The 18,768-nt window shown below is 42.3% G+C and overlaps 1 protein-coding gene across 1 annotated transcript in view; it reads right to left on the bottom strand.

Annotated features, from left to right (window-relative positions):
• Positions 1 to 17,509, bottom strand: part of ENPP1 (ectonucleotide pyrophosphatase/phosphodiesterase 1) — a 54,279-nt gene extending 36,770 nt beyond the window's left edge. The window contains exons 1-3 of the mRNA XM_032184480.1: positions 17,264 to 17,509; positions 2,494 to 2,566; positions 992 to 1,108 (exon numbers count right to left, since the gene is read on the bottom strand). Coding sequence (XP_032040371.1) covers positions 992 to 1,108; positions 2,494 to 2,566; positions 17,264 to 17,509 — 436 coding nt within the window. The remainder of the gene's footprint in view (positions 1 to 991; positions 1,109 to 2,493; positions 2,567 to 17,263) is intronic.
• Between the last annotated feature and the right edge of the window lie 1,259 nt (positions 17,510 to 18,768).

Here is an 18,768-nt window from a genome sequence, read left to right as displayed (position 1 = left end):
GCTCAATTTAAGCATTTGGTTCTAAAAAGTCAGCATTGAAATTTTTTATTTATGAGACTATGTTCATAAGTTTTACAAATACTTATAAAGATGGGTACGAAGCAAAATAGTTAAATGACAAGAACACCATGCATCAAGCATTAAGACAAATCTACATTAGAGAACACAGTCAAGTTCTGTCCTTAGTGTTACTACCCATACTAGTATCTTTCACCATAAAATTTCTCCACAGTATTTGTCACACCCTTGCCCATCAGCCTTCCAGCTTCCTGGTAACTCACGACAACTTCTTTGTGACCATTCTCCACCACTGCAGTCTGTTTTGTTGTCGTGCCTTGTCCCAGAGGCTGGCACATTGTCTTTGTGTCACGCCCAAGCTGGGCAGAGGGCTTGAGCAGCACGTTACTGTGTAGGGAGGGTGCATTCACAGAGCTGCTCTGTCCTTCCCCTTTCTCACGTGGGTGATGACAGACAGAAATACACAACAAGCAGAATCCACTCCTGTTCCCGGCCTGCCCCAGAACATGCTAGCTGTGTATTTGATGCAAGGGACAATACAATGGATGTCACTGTTCTCTCACTCCCAAGCACAGAAAACAAAAAGCTAGCTGAGACCTCCAGTCACAGTTCTTCCTGTGCTTTTTAAGGGGGAGTGCAGCAACACAGTCCTTCACAGACTCTCTCACCACAGGGTAAAATACAAGCTTTGCTGGTGTGTAACAACATCTACACACAACCCTGAGGTTTCCACTGGGGTCCCCAGGACTGCCTTCGCCACTGCACTTCTGCCTGCAGTTGCAACAGAGTGGGCAGGAAGAGGGGGAGACCATTGGCAGCACATCCACCGTGCAGCTCAGCCTCCCCTCTCTTGCCCTTGTGGCCCATTTAAAGTCAGGATTACAGCCATCTGACCACAGCAGAGCTTACAGTGCAAGGCCCTCCCATGTCACGCAGTATGAGAGTTTGCCTCCATATTTTTTTCTATCCTTACCTGGTTCTATGCACGTTTCCCGGTAATCTAAGCAGCAGTTTCCATGCTTGACGCAATCTCTGTCACAACGGCAGCTTCCAAAAGACCTTTCAAAGCATCGGCCTTTGCAGGTTTTCACTGTAAGATTGGATAGTGTTATCAATTAATATGCAAAGGGAACAAGTATGATCAGCATATGGAGTGACACAGCTGGTCATTCCACAACTTACAAGGTGGCTGCAAAAACTAGCAGCAGCTGAAGACAAAGAAGAGTCTTGATCCAACTAAATACCTTTATTTTCTCTTATTGAGTGGAAAGTATTTTTCATCACGTTGAACAAAAGGTTCTGTTTTAGTAGGAATGTGGCGTTTCATTCGTGGCAGAAGGCAGTGGAACAAAGAACTACAATTCTAGTTGTGACTGAAATTGCCTTTCTGCATCACCAGAAGATATTGCTACAGTCACTCAGCATATGGAATATCTCCATCAAAGAAAATATGAACCCATGTCTTCAGTTAGTGCACCCTAACAATGAAATACTTTGCAAAAGCATCCAAGATCTCCATTTTGGAGCCTGATAACGTTCCACTTGCTATAACTAATTAAACATTAATTGGAATCCAGACTGCACCTGCACCTCTCCCATGCCCATACCTTCTTGGCATTACTGTTTTCATGCAAAACACAGCCACTTCAGCACAAGCAATTGAAGAAGCCCAGCTCCACATGGCACTTTATTATGTTTGAAGTACTACCCTGAGACACAGGAAAAGTTGTTCTAAATCAGACATAGAGATATGAACTCGAGAGTACTGCTCATTGGTTTATTTTATTTTGTTCAGTTTTAATGTGAGAAAGGCATAGCCTTCTTCCACTAAAAATTTCTGCAAAACTGTGTGTAAAACAGATTAACTTTGTAATTTTTCTAGATCTTCATCATGAATAATGTTGTTCCCAAAGTGAAGCTTAATTTCTTAAAACATGTTTCTTAACCTTCTACCTGAAGAAATTTCAACAGCAAAAAAATCATGTATTTTTCAGGACAGAAAACAGCCAAAGGAATTCCACAAGGAACATTTTCAGACAAGAATTCTAACCAGTAAAAAAACAACTTTTTTTTCATAGTTGACTGGAAAAGATGAAAAAATAAATGTTCCAGGACAACATGGAATAGAAATTGTTGCGTGTTGTGTTTTTTTGTTTTTTTAAATAGTGAACTGAGAAAAGTCAGCCACGTGACATCACCACAGTGACAGCTGAGATACAGGGAAGCTGCCAGACCAGTCACTGACTGCCAGGATCAGTTTACCTTTCAGTGAAGTACACAGGTACTGAGTACACCTGAGGTTTGTTTCCCAGTATTTTCATACCACTCTAACTGAAGCTATTTCAATCAATACATCCAATCCTCTTCATGTAACAAGAAAGGGTGACGTTCTGATAATATTAAAAGTAATTTACAGAAGAGGGAAAAAAAAAGGAATTGCTTAGAAATATTTTTGATAAAAGACATGTCAGTTACCATCCTTTGAACAGCTCGGCTTCAGGCCAAATATACATCCTAGGATTGTCGTTAACATGCAGACACAAAGTACCTGTGGGACAAGAAGGAAAAGAAAACAATCTTCAGTGATCACTGAATGGTTCTGATAGCCCTCATTTCCTCTATAATGATGAACAATTGTACTGAAATTGATAAACATACAGATTCAGGGGCTGATCTCACCACTCTCACAAGCAGTTTTCACTCAAAGAAGCAGTAATGTTTGCAATTAATGACCCATGCATGAAAGTTCTCTAGACTAGGCCTGTGGATGGGAAGGGAAGGGAAGGGAAGGGAAGGGAAGGGAAGGGAAGGGAAGGGAAGGGAAGGGAAGGGAAGGGAAGGGAAGGGAAGGGAAGGGAAGGGAAGGGAAGGGAAGGGAAGGGAAGGGAAGGGAAGGGAAGGGAAGGGAAGGGAAGGGAAGGGAAGGGAAGGGAAGGGAAGGGAAGGGAAGGGAAGGGAAGCTTATGTTTAGACACGTATATGTTTTCTAAAGAACTTTATTTCTTCCACTTCTTCCTTCCTTCTGGGCTGTTCTAAGAAAGTGAACCAAGTTATGCCATTGACCACAGACTACAAACAAAAGCCTTGGCCCTTAAGTGATACCTATAATTTTCTTAGGCAGGAAAACCTTTTCCCACTTCCTAGAATGTAGCTCAGTGTTGGTCTATACTATGGCAAGCAACTGCGGGATGTCACATTAGACCGACCACAGTGTCTTACACTGACCAGAAACTACCACCATGCTTACTTTGGATTCTCAATATATTCAAGTTATCAAACAAGCACCATATTGTTCACGCTCAGTATTTTAACACAAGATCTAATGCCTACTCAAATATAGGGCAAGATTACTTCTAAGCTCATAAGCACTGAATTTGGTCCATAAACTTTAGGAATAGCGTGTATTTTTGGGCATTGGAATGGAATAGTGTATACTTTAGGCATTGGAATGGGCTGCCCAGGGAAGTGGTGGAGTCACCATCCCAGGAGGTCTTTAAAAGACATTTAGATGTTGAACTTAGTGATATGGTTTAGAGGAGGATTTGTTAGTGTTAGGTCAGAGGTTGGACTCAATGATCTTGAGGTCTCTTCCAACCTAGACAATTACGTGATTCTGTATATATTATCACTACATTTACAGAAATTAAAGGGAATCTAGGAAAGCCAGCAATGCATTCAACGCTGCTATTCTGTCCAAATGTAAAATGTAATAAAGTGCTTTGTCTTTCAGGACTTTTTGCAAACTACCTTAAGAAAAATAATGCACAAGACTTTCTTATTCAGAAGTATTTGGTGAGGTAAATACAGCAGAGAACATACATCACCTTTCTGGTCATCCTCTTCTGACAAAAATGACTTTCAAACAACCGTTTGAATTTTCAGACAGCCTTTAATAAACTTAATGTACATGCCTACACAAAGTCTTTATATTTTTTCTACTTCTCCATCAGCAAAAGCTGCCGAATCAGCCTTTTGAGTGCAATGCAGCAAAAACTCACAGAATCAGAGAATGGTTGGGCTGGAAGGGATCTCTGGAGGCCATCTGGTCCAAGCCTCCCTGCTCGAGCAGGGCCAGAAAGAGCTTGTTGACCAGGACCTGCTCAGACAGCTTTGGAAGATCTCCACGGAGGGAAACTTGGTAACCTCTCTGGCAACCTGTGCCAGTGCTCTGTCACCCACATGGTACAAAAGTGCTGCCTGGTGGTAAGACTGAACCTCCTGCATTCCAGTTTGTGCCCACTGCCTCATCACGTTTTAACTCACCACATTTTAAAATGCACCCAACTGTTTCTCAAATGCACCTTTTAAAACTATGAGTACATGAATAACTAAAGACAATACACAGTTCATAACACAGTTTTATTCACTAAAGATTACAAATATAGCATTTAAAAAATAGGAATTATTGACTGGATCTGATCAAAATTTATCCTAGAATTCTGCACCAAGCAAGTCTGTCTTCTTAAATTATTTAATATAATGTCCAGAGGAGAAAACAATTACTTTTTCAGTTCAAATCTGTCTTTGAATTGACAGAAGGAAAATAATAAGACAATAAGAAAATTTGCATTATCAACACACCTGCCAGATATACTACAAGTGATGAAAAGTAACAAGTACCCACTAATTCAGTTCTCAGGAATGACAGAACTGCAAAACTCTACACTTTTTTTCCCTTCCTTTTTTTTTTTTTTCCTAGCAAAATAACGTGCAGTAACAAGATTTTTTATTATTTTTTTAAGTCAGTATCAAAAGTATTATCTTTCCATGGAAATTGTTCTGGACCTTTGAAATCTTCCATCTGAAATACCACCTAGATAAGTACATGCACAGTGAGGTAAGTAGCACATCAGATGCTAGATTTCAAAGCCCAGAAAAATCAGTGGAAAGAGTGAAAACTTGGAGAGTTACTGTTCCTTTTGTTACTGTTCCTTGTAAAGAGTGTTACTGTTCCTTTTATTTATATATTATTATTCAGAATATAGAAGCTTCATTTGGTTATAAAAAGCCAACTTGAATATATTTTATTTCAGGGTGATGACGTATTGATTTCTCTACTCCTAACGTGCAACGCTACCAAGCTCGAAGAGTAGAATGTCCTCTGATATGTAACCACAAACAGGCCTTAAACAAAAACCACTCTATCCTGAGTGTAACTCTAATCCTCAGATTTGGGGACCAAGCATTACAAAGACCTATTTTTGTATTGTGTTCCAGATTTTTAGTTTTACACTTTCCTGAACATGCTTAATTTCAACTTGCAAAGGCATGAAAGTATTATGTTCCCTATGGCATATGAATCTCTTTTGGGTTTGAAAATGTTAATGCTTTTGATGAATTAGTTCAACTCATGTTTCCTGTAAGCAATACTCTGGAAACCACAGTGCATCATAAATCACAGCACATTGCCAGTCCTCTGCTTGTCTACTATAAAACAGTTCTGTTCTCAAATTTTTTGCATAAACAAGAAAAACAAATATGGTCATGGTCCTTACCTAGTATACTATGTCCACCTATAATAAAAGAGCTGAAAAATTGTATTGAATCAATATGTTGGATATTCAGGCCTTTGCTTTCTTAACACTAACCCTACTACTTTAAAATTTAATCTTAAAAAATCTTTTACTGTAGAATTCTAAAGCTCTTTTTTCTTCAGAGCTTAATAAAGAGACTTCACAAGGATGGCAGCTTAGAGCCAAGGCATTTGATAACATTCTGGAACAGCCAACTGAAACCTCATACACTAAACCATGTACTTATTTTGAACCAAAGCTTTACCTTGAACGTAAATGATTTTAGTCATCTGGATATTCCCCACACATATGGCACAAATGTTATGCTATACTAACTAAACCCAGCCAACAGCAGTAACAGGTCCTGCAGGAGTTGTTACACTAATAGTTGACACCTTGTCAGTGAAAATGCTCCAAGATAATCAGTTCTGCAGATGACAACAGAAGACAGCTCTTAAATAAGATTGCCCAGGTACAGAGTCATTGTGCTACTATAGTCCAAAGGTGTACTAATTTACTGTGCTGTATGGGACCTTACTGCAGCAGACAGGTTACTAATACAACCTGAACTATTTTGCATATGACTAACTCAAGTTTGGGATGCTGCAATGTGCTGCATAAAGTTTTTATTATTATTTTATGTTTTTAATTTATGTTTGTTGCTATATAGAAACAAGTACCTGCACATATTGCTTAAGGTTTCCTATCAGGAACCTTTTTAGAACCTTGCAGCATCATGCTGCAAGCACCAGACTCAGCTGTCCACCACACCTCACCTGTTCTCTCTCTCATTCCTCACCATCCCACCACCCTGCAAAAGAGCAAGAATTGAGAAGAAAAACGTGCAAAAAGAAAGAGTATGGGAATCCAAAACATAACAGGAAGGCAAATAAAATTAAAGAACCAGACCTTATTACAGACAAGTGTAGCACATGAGCTTTTTATGCTCTGTAACTTGAGAGATTGCTAGGACAAAATGTCAGATTTGGTTTTAATACAAATATTTGAGAAAAGTTTCTAAACCAACACACTAACAACTGCAGAGGAGAAAATGTCCTGTTTTAAAAATATTTTCTGAGAAAGTTTGTTTTGGAATCAGAAACATTGTCATCTAGGGATGAATCTCTGTCCCATCACTGCTTCCTTTATGTGGGAGGACACAATAAAAGCTTTGCCTTGTAAACATTATGGTGGTTGGGAATAGGTGGTTGTGTGTCTGGAAGACTGCAATCCCAAAAACATTTCAGAAGCTTTTTATTTTGAGCTGGGCAAATGGCAATATGATAACATGGTTAGAGAGCAGATTTTTTCCAACACTTCTCCATAGAGCTGAAGTTAAAGAGAATTTCACCAGGGGTTTCAGAGAGCTGGTAGAAGGGCCACAAAGCCAGCACACATGCAGGCTGCATGTACCAGATTCCAAAGAGACTGATCAGCTGCACAGCAGTTCTTAGTGATACACAGGGAAACCTCTCACCAGCCTTAGCTGCTGTTGCCTGTCCTTTGTAAAAGAACAAAGTTCTTCTGAGATGGTCTGTTTCTCTTCACTTTTCCCTAGTTTCATTCATCACTCCTACACTCCCTCCACTCTTCTATTTTGTATTTTCTAAGGCAAAGAACACATGAATATTTCTTTTAAGGAATAACCATTGGGGATTACCTTTCTTCCTGTTTTGACTGACCTTCCTCACTCTTTGCCTATCATGTACTCAGCTGCTTTCCATCTTCCTTTTTTAATCCCTGGTGTTCCATGTCAATCCAAGGTTGAAGACACATCCATTAACTAACCACTATGTAACTAATAAAGAAGCTGTGCAAATAGTGGATTTTCATTCTAACCTCCATGACTGACTCTGGCAGTTGTTGTGTCATGTCTGTCTATGAAGTGAGCACGTCTAGACTGGGTTGGTGCTGCCAGTATTACAAAACCCATGGAATTTTCCAAAACCACGGGGATCTGGATCTGTGAAGGGCTTACTATTTTTTTTTTTTTTTTTTTTAACCATTTTGTGTGCCTAAAATAGATGACTGAAGACCTGGACTTTAACACCAAAAGATCTTTGAGAAATAATTTAATTTGCTAAAGTGTAAAGAACATAGTAATATATACTGAATTTCAAGTAAGAATATAGGCACCTTCTGTCTTTATAAAGAGCATTGTTAAAAGTGCAGAAAACATTTTACAGATTAAAAAAAAATACTTATCTACACTTGCCAAAGGTAGCAGAACATTTGCTCATGCTTATAAAAGCTATTTTTAAACAGGGATAGCCCTCACCAATTCAGCTTTATTCACAAACAGGAGGATATTTAAGACTTTCTACTAAACTGAAACGAAGTGGATATTTTATCCACACCAGCACAGCCACGTAGATAAATAGGTCACCAAAATGAAGTAATCAACACTGAAACAAGTTCATCATACACATCCTTCTTCCTTCCTTCATCTCCATTTTTCCACGTTAGTAAATATTTTTATGTTCTCCAAAGACTTGCTTCTGTTGATCCACATTCTGTGCCTGGAGCCCACAGGGGAAAAGGAGCAGCAGAGACTTGCAGATCCTGGTTGTCCTTAAACACTGAAAGTGACTGAATTATCCTGAAGTCAGTGGAGGCAAAAGTTGGGGTTTGCTCCCAAAACCTCTTCAGAACTACACAAAGGATTTACTCTTTAAAAGATTGTTTTTCTTCGCAAACAGGCATGCAGAAGGTCTACCCATGCTGTTTCTATGGAATGATCTCAGACTGTTATTAGATACTATTGCAGCCTAAGGTCATTCAACAGACAGGAAAGTTTTAAAGGCACCTTACAGTGGCATGACATGAGCTATCATAAAAAGCCTTCAAGGAGCTTACCAAAGAGCTGTGACTTGACTTGGTGGGGGGAAATATCAGCAGAAAACATTATCATACTACAGCTCTCAAAGTACCTTCCAAAACTATTTAAGTGTCTAGTTTTAACAAGAAAGAGACAAAAATAAAACAGAGTTAGCAGCTGTCAGCTCAGTACTAAAATATTTTTCTTATTTGTTGCTTATGCAACCATATAGGTACAGTATGTTCTCTGGGAAAGTATTTAATACACAAGCTCACATCAAAGCACATACATTTTACCACTGGCTGCCTTGTTTTTAAAGTATTTGCCATGTGAGAATTTAGAGGGAGACAAAATTACAAGTATATACTTGTTTAAAAAGAGAAAAAACAGGAAATTTAACTTCTCTCTAAAGAAATTAAATTACCAGAGAGCAGCTGACTCTGCTATTAAATAAGCAGGTAGATTTTTAGTTGTTTTTTTCTTTTTTTTTTTTTTTTTTTATAAAGACTTAAGGATAAACAGGACTGAAAAGTGTTCCTGAGGGTAAAAGTACCTTTTAAAAAATTGTACCATACTTTCAAAAACGATTTTAATTACTTAGCACAGCAAACTATGAACACAATAGACAGAGGCAACTATCTACTTTAGTGATAGTGACACAGGAGAGCATGGTTACATAGAAAAAGAAGAAGTTGTCAGCACTGTGTCATGCCAAGTTTACAGCCCAAGCAAGCTACACTTGACCTATGAATAAAAGCACAAGTGGAGAAGAAAATCAGGCCTTGAACCATCTTTATGCTCATCCTCTTCCAAAAGTCTATTTTCAAGACTAAATGTAAAGCTGCTTTTATATATAGTACTGTCGTAAGATCTGTAACAAGTGTACAGAGGGGGCTGCTTCAACTGAGTACTGATAATGCTACCAAACATACCAAGTAAGCCCACGGTCAACTCCATTTTTTCTGCTGCAGACTTTGGAGCTACTGTCGTGGCAGCTACTTTAGACTTAACAGGAAGACATGATGACCTTACAGAGCAAGTGAAGAAATTCTGCTAGATGCTGTAAAACCATACAGAGTGGAAAAAATTAGAGATCCACAAATGGGTACAGGAAGAAGACAGGACAAATAAGGTATCAGAGTGATTCACTATGACCCTCTACTAAGCTCACTGATACCCAGTCACAGGCACATCTTTAGCCCTGGTTCCTTTCAACATTTTCCAAAGTGAAAGGCTGACAGAGGCCATTATTTACCTCTGCATCCTTTGAATGTAGTCCTTCAAAAAAAAAAAAAAAAAAAAAAAAAAATCAAATGTTTGTTACTTCACAACACTGAAACTTTGTATTTCAAACAGAAGAGCACTTAAGAACTGGACCATTTTATCCTGTCAAACAGAAAGAGCACCATAAACAACACAATTAGCTATAGCTGCTTACACAAAATCGAAGTTATACATTTTATGATTCTAATAATAAAAAATTAATGTCTCAATCAAATTTGTGCCCAAATACTACTGCATATTAAAAAGCATCTATTTAGATCAATTTGCCTATAAACTTTTGCACAAGCGAACTGCAAAATGGTACATCTGAGTTTTTTCCAGTTCTAGAAATATTACGTCTTTTCTCATTAATTCTCCTTTCTTCTTAGCTATCTTACTCACTCAGTGCTGAAGAGCTAAGCAATAGCCAATAGCCAAAAGCCCTTACTCTACTTTTTGGAATGTGCCCTCCACCACACTGCATTTACAACAAGATCCACTCCTGCCTTATAAGAACCCTTACGGAAACTTCTTATGTAACTGACCTGTGCAACATCTGTGCAGGAAACAAAAGTTTGGTTGTTTTGTTTTTCAGTGCAGAAAGCTTTTTTTTTTTTTTTTAAAAAAAAAAAAAAAAAAAAAGCTTTGTGTTGATATATTTCCTGTGTTATTTTCAAAATTCCAACACTGATCATTGTAAAATAGGTTCTCTGAAAATAGCATGTACTAATGTTTCATTCAACTGGAACACTACAGCAATGCACCACAATGACAAATTCAATTACAGCATTCTTTAACACAAGTATTTAGCCAGTTCCCACTGAGTATGGTCACAGTGATGTTTACTGGTATATTAATTTCTATACTAATGGCTCCATAGCAGGAAACTCTGCAAGCCTTCCACATTTTCAGAACCTTTAATGTGCTCCATTCCTTCTTTCAGCTGAAATCAATAAAAATGTACCTTTCCACAGTAAGTCAAAACAGAACAATTCAGCCATTGTGTAATTCTATTGATATTAGTGAAAAAACACCAAGGGAAAGTGTTGAAGAGCTGAAGCTGGAAGGAAGCCTTGCATAATTTTCTATCTTTGACCTCACCTAAAATCTAAGAGCTTTAACACAGTAACAGACATTTGTTCTGATTTCAAGTTAATACAGAAGGTTAAAGTTTAAACTCTTAATTGGTCTCTTATTGCTTTAGCATCTAAGAGGAGGTGGTGCCAGGACCAAGACACTTCTCCCTGCTCCCTGGAGTTGGCTGCCTGTGCTGGGGTCCAACTCTCTGACATTGGTGCAGCTGCTGAGAGCACTCTTTGGGAAATCCCAACCAGCCTTAAAGACAGTTATTTGACAAAAAGCCAGCAGAAGCCTCAGCAGGGTCTCTCCCAAACCTCTTTTGGGAGCTGCATTTAGGCAGTCTTTGCCCTTGTTCCCTGTCTGAGCTGGGTTATGGCCACCCTGCAGCCTTGTCCATCTTGGCTAAACACCTCATTGATCCAGACCCTGACCCCTAACTCACACACTTGACTTTATTCCCTGACCTTGGACCTGCTTCATCACTACAGACCCATCTGACAGTCTAGACAACTAGCCAAACATGGTTTGTGTTCCCAAACCTGCTTTGCTCACCATGTCCCTCACTGGCAAGGCCACTGCCTGCGTTGGCCTTGTTGTCCTACCTACAGGTTTACGTTCTCCTCCAGCACAACTTGCCCTTGTCTGGTCCCTGACAGTTACTGCAAAATTAAAGAAATGCTCAAGTGAGCCCTCTGAGCACACATGGCACTAATCACAGCCCCAGTCACTCATTTGTGTGGTCTGAGCAGACCAAATGGCTGATACTAGCACACTACAGTCTAATCCATCAGCAGATAGTCTAAACTAAAATTCCCAGGCACAATGTGGATGTTTTCAGCCATGAAAACAGCCAGGGATGTTGACAGAAGCGCGCACGTCCCACAGCTGGATGTACTTAGGTCGATCCCCAGCTTGGCACTGTGGCTGTAGCCAATGAAACCAAAACCACTCACACACTACGCTCAGAGGTGAGACAGAAGCCTGCAGGATGGTTTTCACCCTCCAGATCAGATACATGAGGGTATCTCATGGCCTGCCCTAAATGCCACCCTGTTCTGTCCATGCTGGCAGCACTGCCTAACCTACCCAGCTCAAAGTTAGCTCAAGTATGTTACAAAAGCTGCAGTCACACCTGGCTGTTGCCTAGCCAGACACAAAGTGACTTTGTCTCAGGTCAGACAGCAACTCTGAGACACTGCAAGGATCAGCCTAGCCTGCAGTAAAGTTCAAACGAGTCCCAAGTACAATTACTACACAGGCAGTCCCTGTTCTCCCCGGTGAAGATTTCTATGTAAACTTTTGGTTTGGAGGGTTTTGTTTGTTGTTTAAATACAGACTAAACCTTAATTCCTGCAAGTGCTTCTTCTTTGGATCACGTTTTTATTTAGTATCAGCTTCTGTCATCTGGGGTAGGATATGCTGGTGAGCACTGTGAAGCAAAGCACAAGTTAAGCATGAATACAAGTTATCCCCGGGGAAAAAAAAAAAAAAAAAAAAGTCTTCACAGTTGGAATGGCTGAAGGTTTCTTAGCTTTTTACAGCACAAGAGTGAGATGATTTCTCTTTTCAATACCCAGCATAGATGTAGCCACATGAAGAAGAGTAAGGCAATTATGGGTTTACTACTCCACATGCATAATGAGAACTATTTTCAAAGCCTTCCTTAAAAAATGAGATGACTGAAGAACGCCACTAAAAAGATTATGATCTTAAGTTTGGCCTTAATCTGACATTTTGTTTAAATGGATTAAATGAAGCAACAATTAATGTATTGTTTATACATCAATGGCTAACAAGTATATGTACTTTTAATCAGATGCATTTACACAATATCAACAGCAAATGCAGTAAGAAAACTTCCAACAAACATCATTTTTTACTGCATCTTCAGAATTCAAAACATATACAACTCTCCAACTCTAATGGTTGCTCTTCTGATGGAACACAGGAAAGACATTTACTGTAAGAGATCCTGTTTCCAAACACTGAAATGGAGTTTCCTACTAAATATTATCATATTGGAGACTGGCCAAGATCTACCTTAATATTTTCTAAGCAAATAGCACTTCAAAGGCTACATATACTGTGGACACCCTGTCACTGTCATTTTTACTTTTTATATCGCCAAAGGACATTTGGCACCATAAATAATAATAATAATCACTTGGCAAACAATCACTTTAATATTACCGTTAAGCTGCGGGGAGTTTCTTGGGCCCCATTTGAGCCTAGTCCAACACTCTCAGAGGAGCAAGTAATTTCAGTAAGTGCCACTTTTCCTTACTCAAAAATGAGAAAAGGAAGGCATAATGCAAGACAGTACAAGAAGGCTGAAATTGAATAGTTTGCTGAGAGACAAAAAAGATTACAGAAAACACTTCATGTGGAGCCCACACCTCCCAAACTCAGGCACAAAGTACAGTACCCTCGAGTCAGCTGGATCCACTGCCAAGGAACTGGAACCCACAGAATACCTGTACTAAAGTTTCTTAAGACAATAATCACAAAATTAGGGGTCAAGCACTTTCCTGGCATTGAATTTCCTCTCCTCTCAGTTACATTCATGCCTGAGCAATAAACACACAGGGAAAATCCATGGGTGTGGAAGAGCTTTCTGTGCTGTCTCCCCTCGGAACAAAGGCCCCATCACAGCAACTGCAGAAGGCAGAGAAGAGTTCATCCAGCCACCACATCCACATCAGGAGCTGAAAGTCTGCACGCAGACTTTGAAGGGTCAGGGATTCACACAGCTGAGTCCTGAAAACCTCCAAGGATACATGGGACCTCTGGGCAGCCTGTTCAAACACTTAGTTATCCTCACTAGGATGGTTCCCCCTTACACCCAGTAAGAACCTCTCTTGCTCAATTTATGACCATTGTCTCATGCCCATGTAGCCTAGGTTCATCTTCTTGATGACATCCCTGGAATTGTGGGATGGCTACTGTTATGGGTGTGATCTGATCCCCATCCAAGGTATCTCCTCCCCAGACTGAACCCATCCACCTCCCTTGGCCTCTCATCACAGAAGAAAAGCTCCAACCCCAACCACTTTCATGGACCTCTACTGAACCAACTCCAGTTTAATTGATCTTTCCTGTACTGGAGGGGCCAAACCCAGGCACAGTATTCCAGATGGGCTCTAGCTGGTGATGACAACAGGGAAAGAAAAAACTTCTGATTTATCACACTTAACTTACACTGCTTGGCAAAAAGCTTAACTGAGAATGGTACAGAGACTCCCAGGGATGTCACAGAATCACCGAATGGTTTGGGTTGGAAGGAACCTTACAGACCACCCAGTTCCAACCCCCCCCTGCCATGGGCAGGGACTCTTACCACTAAATCAGGTTGCTCAAAGCCCCATCCAGCCTGGCCTCAAACACCCCCAGGGATGGGGCACCCACAGCTTCTCTGGGCAACCTGTTCCCGTGCCACACCACCCATCTCCAGCACGGAAGCATGCTAAAAGCCTGCCTCACAGGCTTCCATCTGCAGATGCTTACAACATTTTATCCCACCCAAAAATTTGGTCTAACCCTGAAGCTGATAAGGAGCTCACTAACCATCCAAAATAAAAGGCAACCACATCTACAGGAGTTCAACCACACATCCTGTATTGGTCCTCACGGCATCTGTACTGGTCTGTACCCAGCTTTAAAACTGAGAATGGCTTCTGGGAGCGCATACCAAGAGTCACACTGTCTGAACTTGGCACAAAAAGCTGTTTAAATTCACAGGGTATTACACAAGCTCTATCCACCCTCCCAGTGAACTGCAGAAAGCAAATGAAGAAAATTTCAGAACTCTGTTTTGTGTTTGGCACATGCCTAAAACACTGATCTTTAAAAACTGAGCTAACCTTTTTGGAAAAAAAAGTAAAAGGAAAGTGATCCCAGACTTCCACAGTAATTTTACTCTTAATGCTCCATGAAATGCTTCAGTAAATCTTTAAAAGAAATTATCATACTTTCAAGGTCTCAGCCCAGAGTTTACCTGAATTTTTCTAAACATGAATTCTGAAGCTGTAAAAAACAAACAACAACAACAAAAAAAAAACTCTAAAGAAACTTTAATTAGAAAGTGTCATTAAAATGAGTTTTCCAGCTCTGTCAAAGGAAAGTCTAAGGCTGTTAACAAGAAAAGTCATCTATTTTGTTACATTCCGCCTCCTCTCCCTGACACTTCAGCTGTTTTAAACAAATAGAAAAATTATTTCAGTGAAATGAGTGAACCAGACCAAAATGCAATGCCTGAGAAACACTGGCAGGTTTAAATTGAAAACTTCAAACCAAAGAAAGAATTACATTGCTCATGTGCGGGCAGCAAGCTGCTCAGTCCTACAAAGGCAGCAGGTGCACCTGGAGGGGCCACGAACAGCTTTGAGGGATGAAAGAGCTCAGAAAATGAGCAAAACAAAAGTATGCTTGGAGATTTCAGAACTGTATAGAAGGATCATCTCTCATGGCTGCTCAAGATATTTTCACTCTGTTGCCTTCAGAGAAGCACGATGGGTTAGTAAGTCCTGCAGGCCTGTCCCACCAGCCAGGGGATCCTCTCTGCACACAGCGCCAGAAGAGTGACCAGCACCGTGTGAAAACCTACAGCTGAGCTAAAATTATGCCTGCCGCAGCACAAACTGCTAAAAGTGGATGCGATTCTATACCACTTCCTCAACTACTCACATCCTCCCCCAGCCATCATACGCTCCAGTAACAATAGCTGAGCACCACCATGTAGCATCGAGAGGCTTCTGGAACCAGAATCCATAGGTTGGCTCTGTGTGGCACAACCATTTCTGCAAGGGAACCCTGCAGATCTTCTGTAGCAGGGAATTTTCACCCCATGGGCAGAAGCCGGTAACACAGAGGGCGTGCTCCCAACCTGCACAGACGTCTGTGGGTGGCAGGCACACGACAGGAAGAGGGGAATATGAACAAGTCCCTGCTTCCCAGAAAGATTTGTTGTTGTAGTTGGTTTTAAACAACAAAAATAAGAGGGGAAAAAATAAAAAGCATAATCCAGGCACTTACCTGAAACCATCTATACCCAAATAACAGTAGTAGCAGTGGTGCATGCAATTCAGGTAAATGCAGGCAAAGGAAGTCTACCTATGCCTACTTTGAACAACATCACTTTTATTGTTTTCCACTGCATGACCCAGAACACCAAGCAGGTAGGCTAACCCCTTTCTTACCTTGACACTGGAATGACACTACTAACACATTGTAAAACGCAGCAGCTGGTAATAAAAAGAACCTACATTTCCAACTCCAGTTTTTCACCATTCTGACTTCCTAATATGATGTTTGAGCCAAATATACTCTTGTTTTACTCAGGCCAATATCACCTACAATATTTAGGAACTTTTCCAAGTTCTCTCTGAATACTCTAAATTGTCACTGCCTGCAACAGATCTGAAAGCAATGCTACAGGGTTCATGGTCGTTTATATTTAGAGCTTTCAAATTATTTCTGTACAGACAATGTATACTTCACTTGAAAACTTCAGTCAGCACAGGATGAATGTTTTGCCAGCTGGTCTGGAAAATAAGGACTTGACTCAGAAGTGTGCATAAGTACGCACAAAAGTTTAAATTTGTGCTCAACACCAGTCCTGAAGTGACTGTTTATATCTAATTATTTTGTTGTATGAGAGTCTAAAAAGGCTAGAGCAATTGCATTGGGTTTGAATAACATGTGATTTTTCACTATCACTACCTGTTTTGAGGACTGGAAAATGATGGGCTGTTTTCATCATCATGGCATTTATTGGAACAGCCTGTCCCTCCCAGAAGGGGGCAAAGTTACGAAACAAGCTACAGCACTTTACTGATGAAAAGTCTTTTTAAATGGAAGTACAGTTGCCAGAAAGACCTCCGCATGGAAACTATGATAGAACCTTCAGTGAAATTTGCTATTTTTCTTATGATAAGGTTCTGACAAGCTTGCAAATGCCAGGTACAGCCTGTTATGTCAGGAAGCATGACATAAGTGTAGCTGCAATGGCGTGGTGACCAGCTCATTGGGAATAGTAACCACAATACTGAAAGATCAGGAAGTATATAGTTGCTACAGTGTGGCAGCCAGTTCATTTGACACAGTAACCAGCTTACAACAGTACCCCTAAGGTTGGAAAAGCACCTTAATCCTTATGCTGTAATGGATAAGAGGACAGCTTACAGGTGTATGCTCTATATATATATAATGTGTGTGAAGCAATAAAGGCTGCTGCGGTTGCAGAGTAGCTTCCTTCCACGAGTGCCCCGGTTTAACCTTGACAATGACTTTAGCCTCGCAATGATCACACCAGGCAGTCTGGACAGTCTTATTTCCACAGCCCTACAGGAAGGATAATTATAATACAGCAGCGTGGCTAAAACTGGAAGCTGACCTACCTGCTAACAGCGGCTCTGCACGCAGGTCCAGCAGACCCGGGCTGCGAGCGGCTGCAGGGGCAGCGCAGTGCGAGCCCAGCACGCAGCCAGCTCACTCCTTCCCCCGTCCCTTCGGCTCCCCACGGCTTTGAAACCCCCCTGTGCAGATTTCCCCGCAGCCCCCCGCCACCACTCACCAGCGACAGCACTTTGTAGGTGTTGGGGTCCTTGCTCCTGCCTCCCGCTGCCTTCTCCGGCTCCTCGGCCACCTCCAGGGCGGGCAGCATGGGCACTGCCGCGGCCCCCGCCTCACCGTCGGCCACCCCCGGCCCCGCGGGGCCCTCCCGCCGCCCGTTGCCCGCCGCCGCCACCATGGCCACCGTCTCCCCGTTGCCCTGCCCGGAGCCCCCCGCTGCCGCTGCCGTCCCCCCGCCGCCCGGCATGCCGACACCACCTCCACCACCGCTCTGCTCTGCCCGCCGCCCGCTGTTATGAGCCGCGGCCCGGCCCGGCCCAGCCCCGCCCCGCCCGCCAGCCCCCGCCGCAGCACCGGCTCGGGGCCGTGCCCCGGGGCTGCCCGCTGGCGGCGGCGGAGGAGGGAGAAGAGGCAGCGGGAGGGCGCCGTGGGGCTGCCCTGCCCCGCGTGGAGGTGGCTGCGGATGCCTCCTGCCCTCCCCGTGCCCGTCTTGGTGCAAATTGGGGGTCGATGTCCCACGGGAGGTCGGGGGCAGCAGCATCGGAGCGGCACCATCCTAGGTGCCCTTCTACAGACCCTTCCACGTCTTGGGGTTAGCCACGCCAACCTGGTTCAGCCTCTCCCTTCCTATTCTCACAACCTCCATCTCCTGTTTGATACCGGAGACAGACACCGTCAGTTTTTATCAGTGACCCCACTTGCCAGTTTGTTCCATGTTTGTAGGTACAGCTGTTACTGTCAGTTTTACACAGTCTATGAGCCAACCAGGTACCTGCAAGCTGCCTGGAATACCTCGCTCATTTCTCCCAGAGATGTAGAAGCACTCAGTTGCACTTGTTGAAGTGAAGACAAAGTGTTTCAGATCAATAGTTGCCAAGACTGCTCATGGTTGAAATCACTAAAACTTAGCAGCCTGGCAGAAGAGGACCCAGGGACTGAGGTGATTGAAGATGAGCCCGCAGTGTGGCCTTGCTGCAAGGAAGGCCAACCTGGGCTGCGTTGGGCAAAGTATTGCTGGCAGGTGGAGGGAGGGAGGAGAGCTCTCTACCCAGCACTGCTGAGGACACACCAGTGGGCACAGTGCTGGGCTCGCCCATGCAAGAGAGACATGGGCTCGCTGGAGAGGGTCAGTAAAGGACCGACGGAGACGACAAAGGGACCAGAGTGCCTTTCCTATGAGGAAAGGCTGAGAGAGCTGGGACATTTCAGCCTAGAGAAGAGGAGGCTCAGGAAGCATGTCATCATGTATATTAGTACCTGAAGGGAGAGTGCAGTGAAGATGGAGCTGAGCTCTTCTTGGTAGGGCACAAACTGGAACACAGGAGGTTCCCTCTGAACACCAGGAAGCACTTCTTCACTGTGCAGGTGACAGAGTACTGGCACAGGTTGCCCAGAGAGGCTGTGGAGCCGCCCTCCTAGGAGATCTTCCAAAGCCACCAGTGCGTGGTCCTGGGCACCCGGCTCTGGGTGTCCTTGCTTGAGCTGGAGGTTGGAGCAGGTGGCCTC

This window comes from Aythya fuligula, chromosome 3, assembly GCF_009819795.1.
Source record: "Aythya fuligula isolate bAytFul2 chromosome 3, bAytFul2.pri, whole genome shotgun sequence".
In the NCBI taxonomy this organism is placed as follows: domain Eukaryota; kingdom Metazoa; phylum Chordata; class Aves; order Anseriformes; family Anatidae; genus Aythya; species Aythya fuligula.
This window is presented reverse-complemented; position numbering and strand designations above follow the sequence as displayed.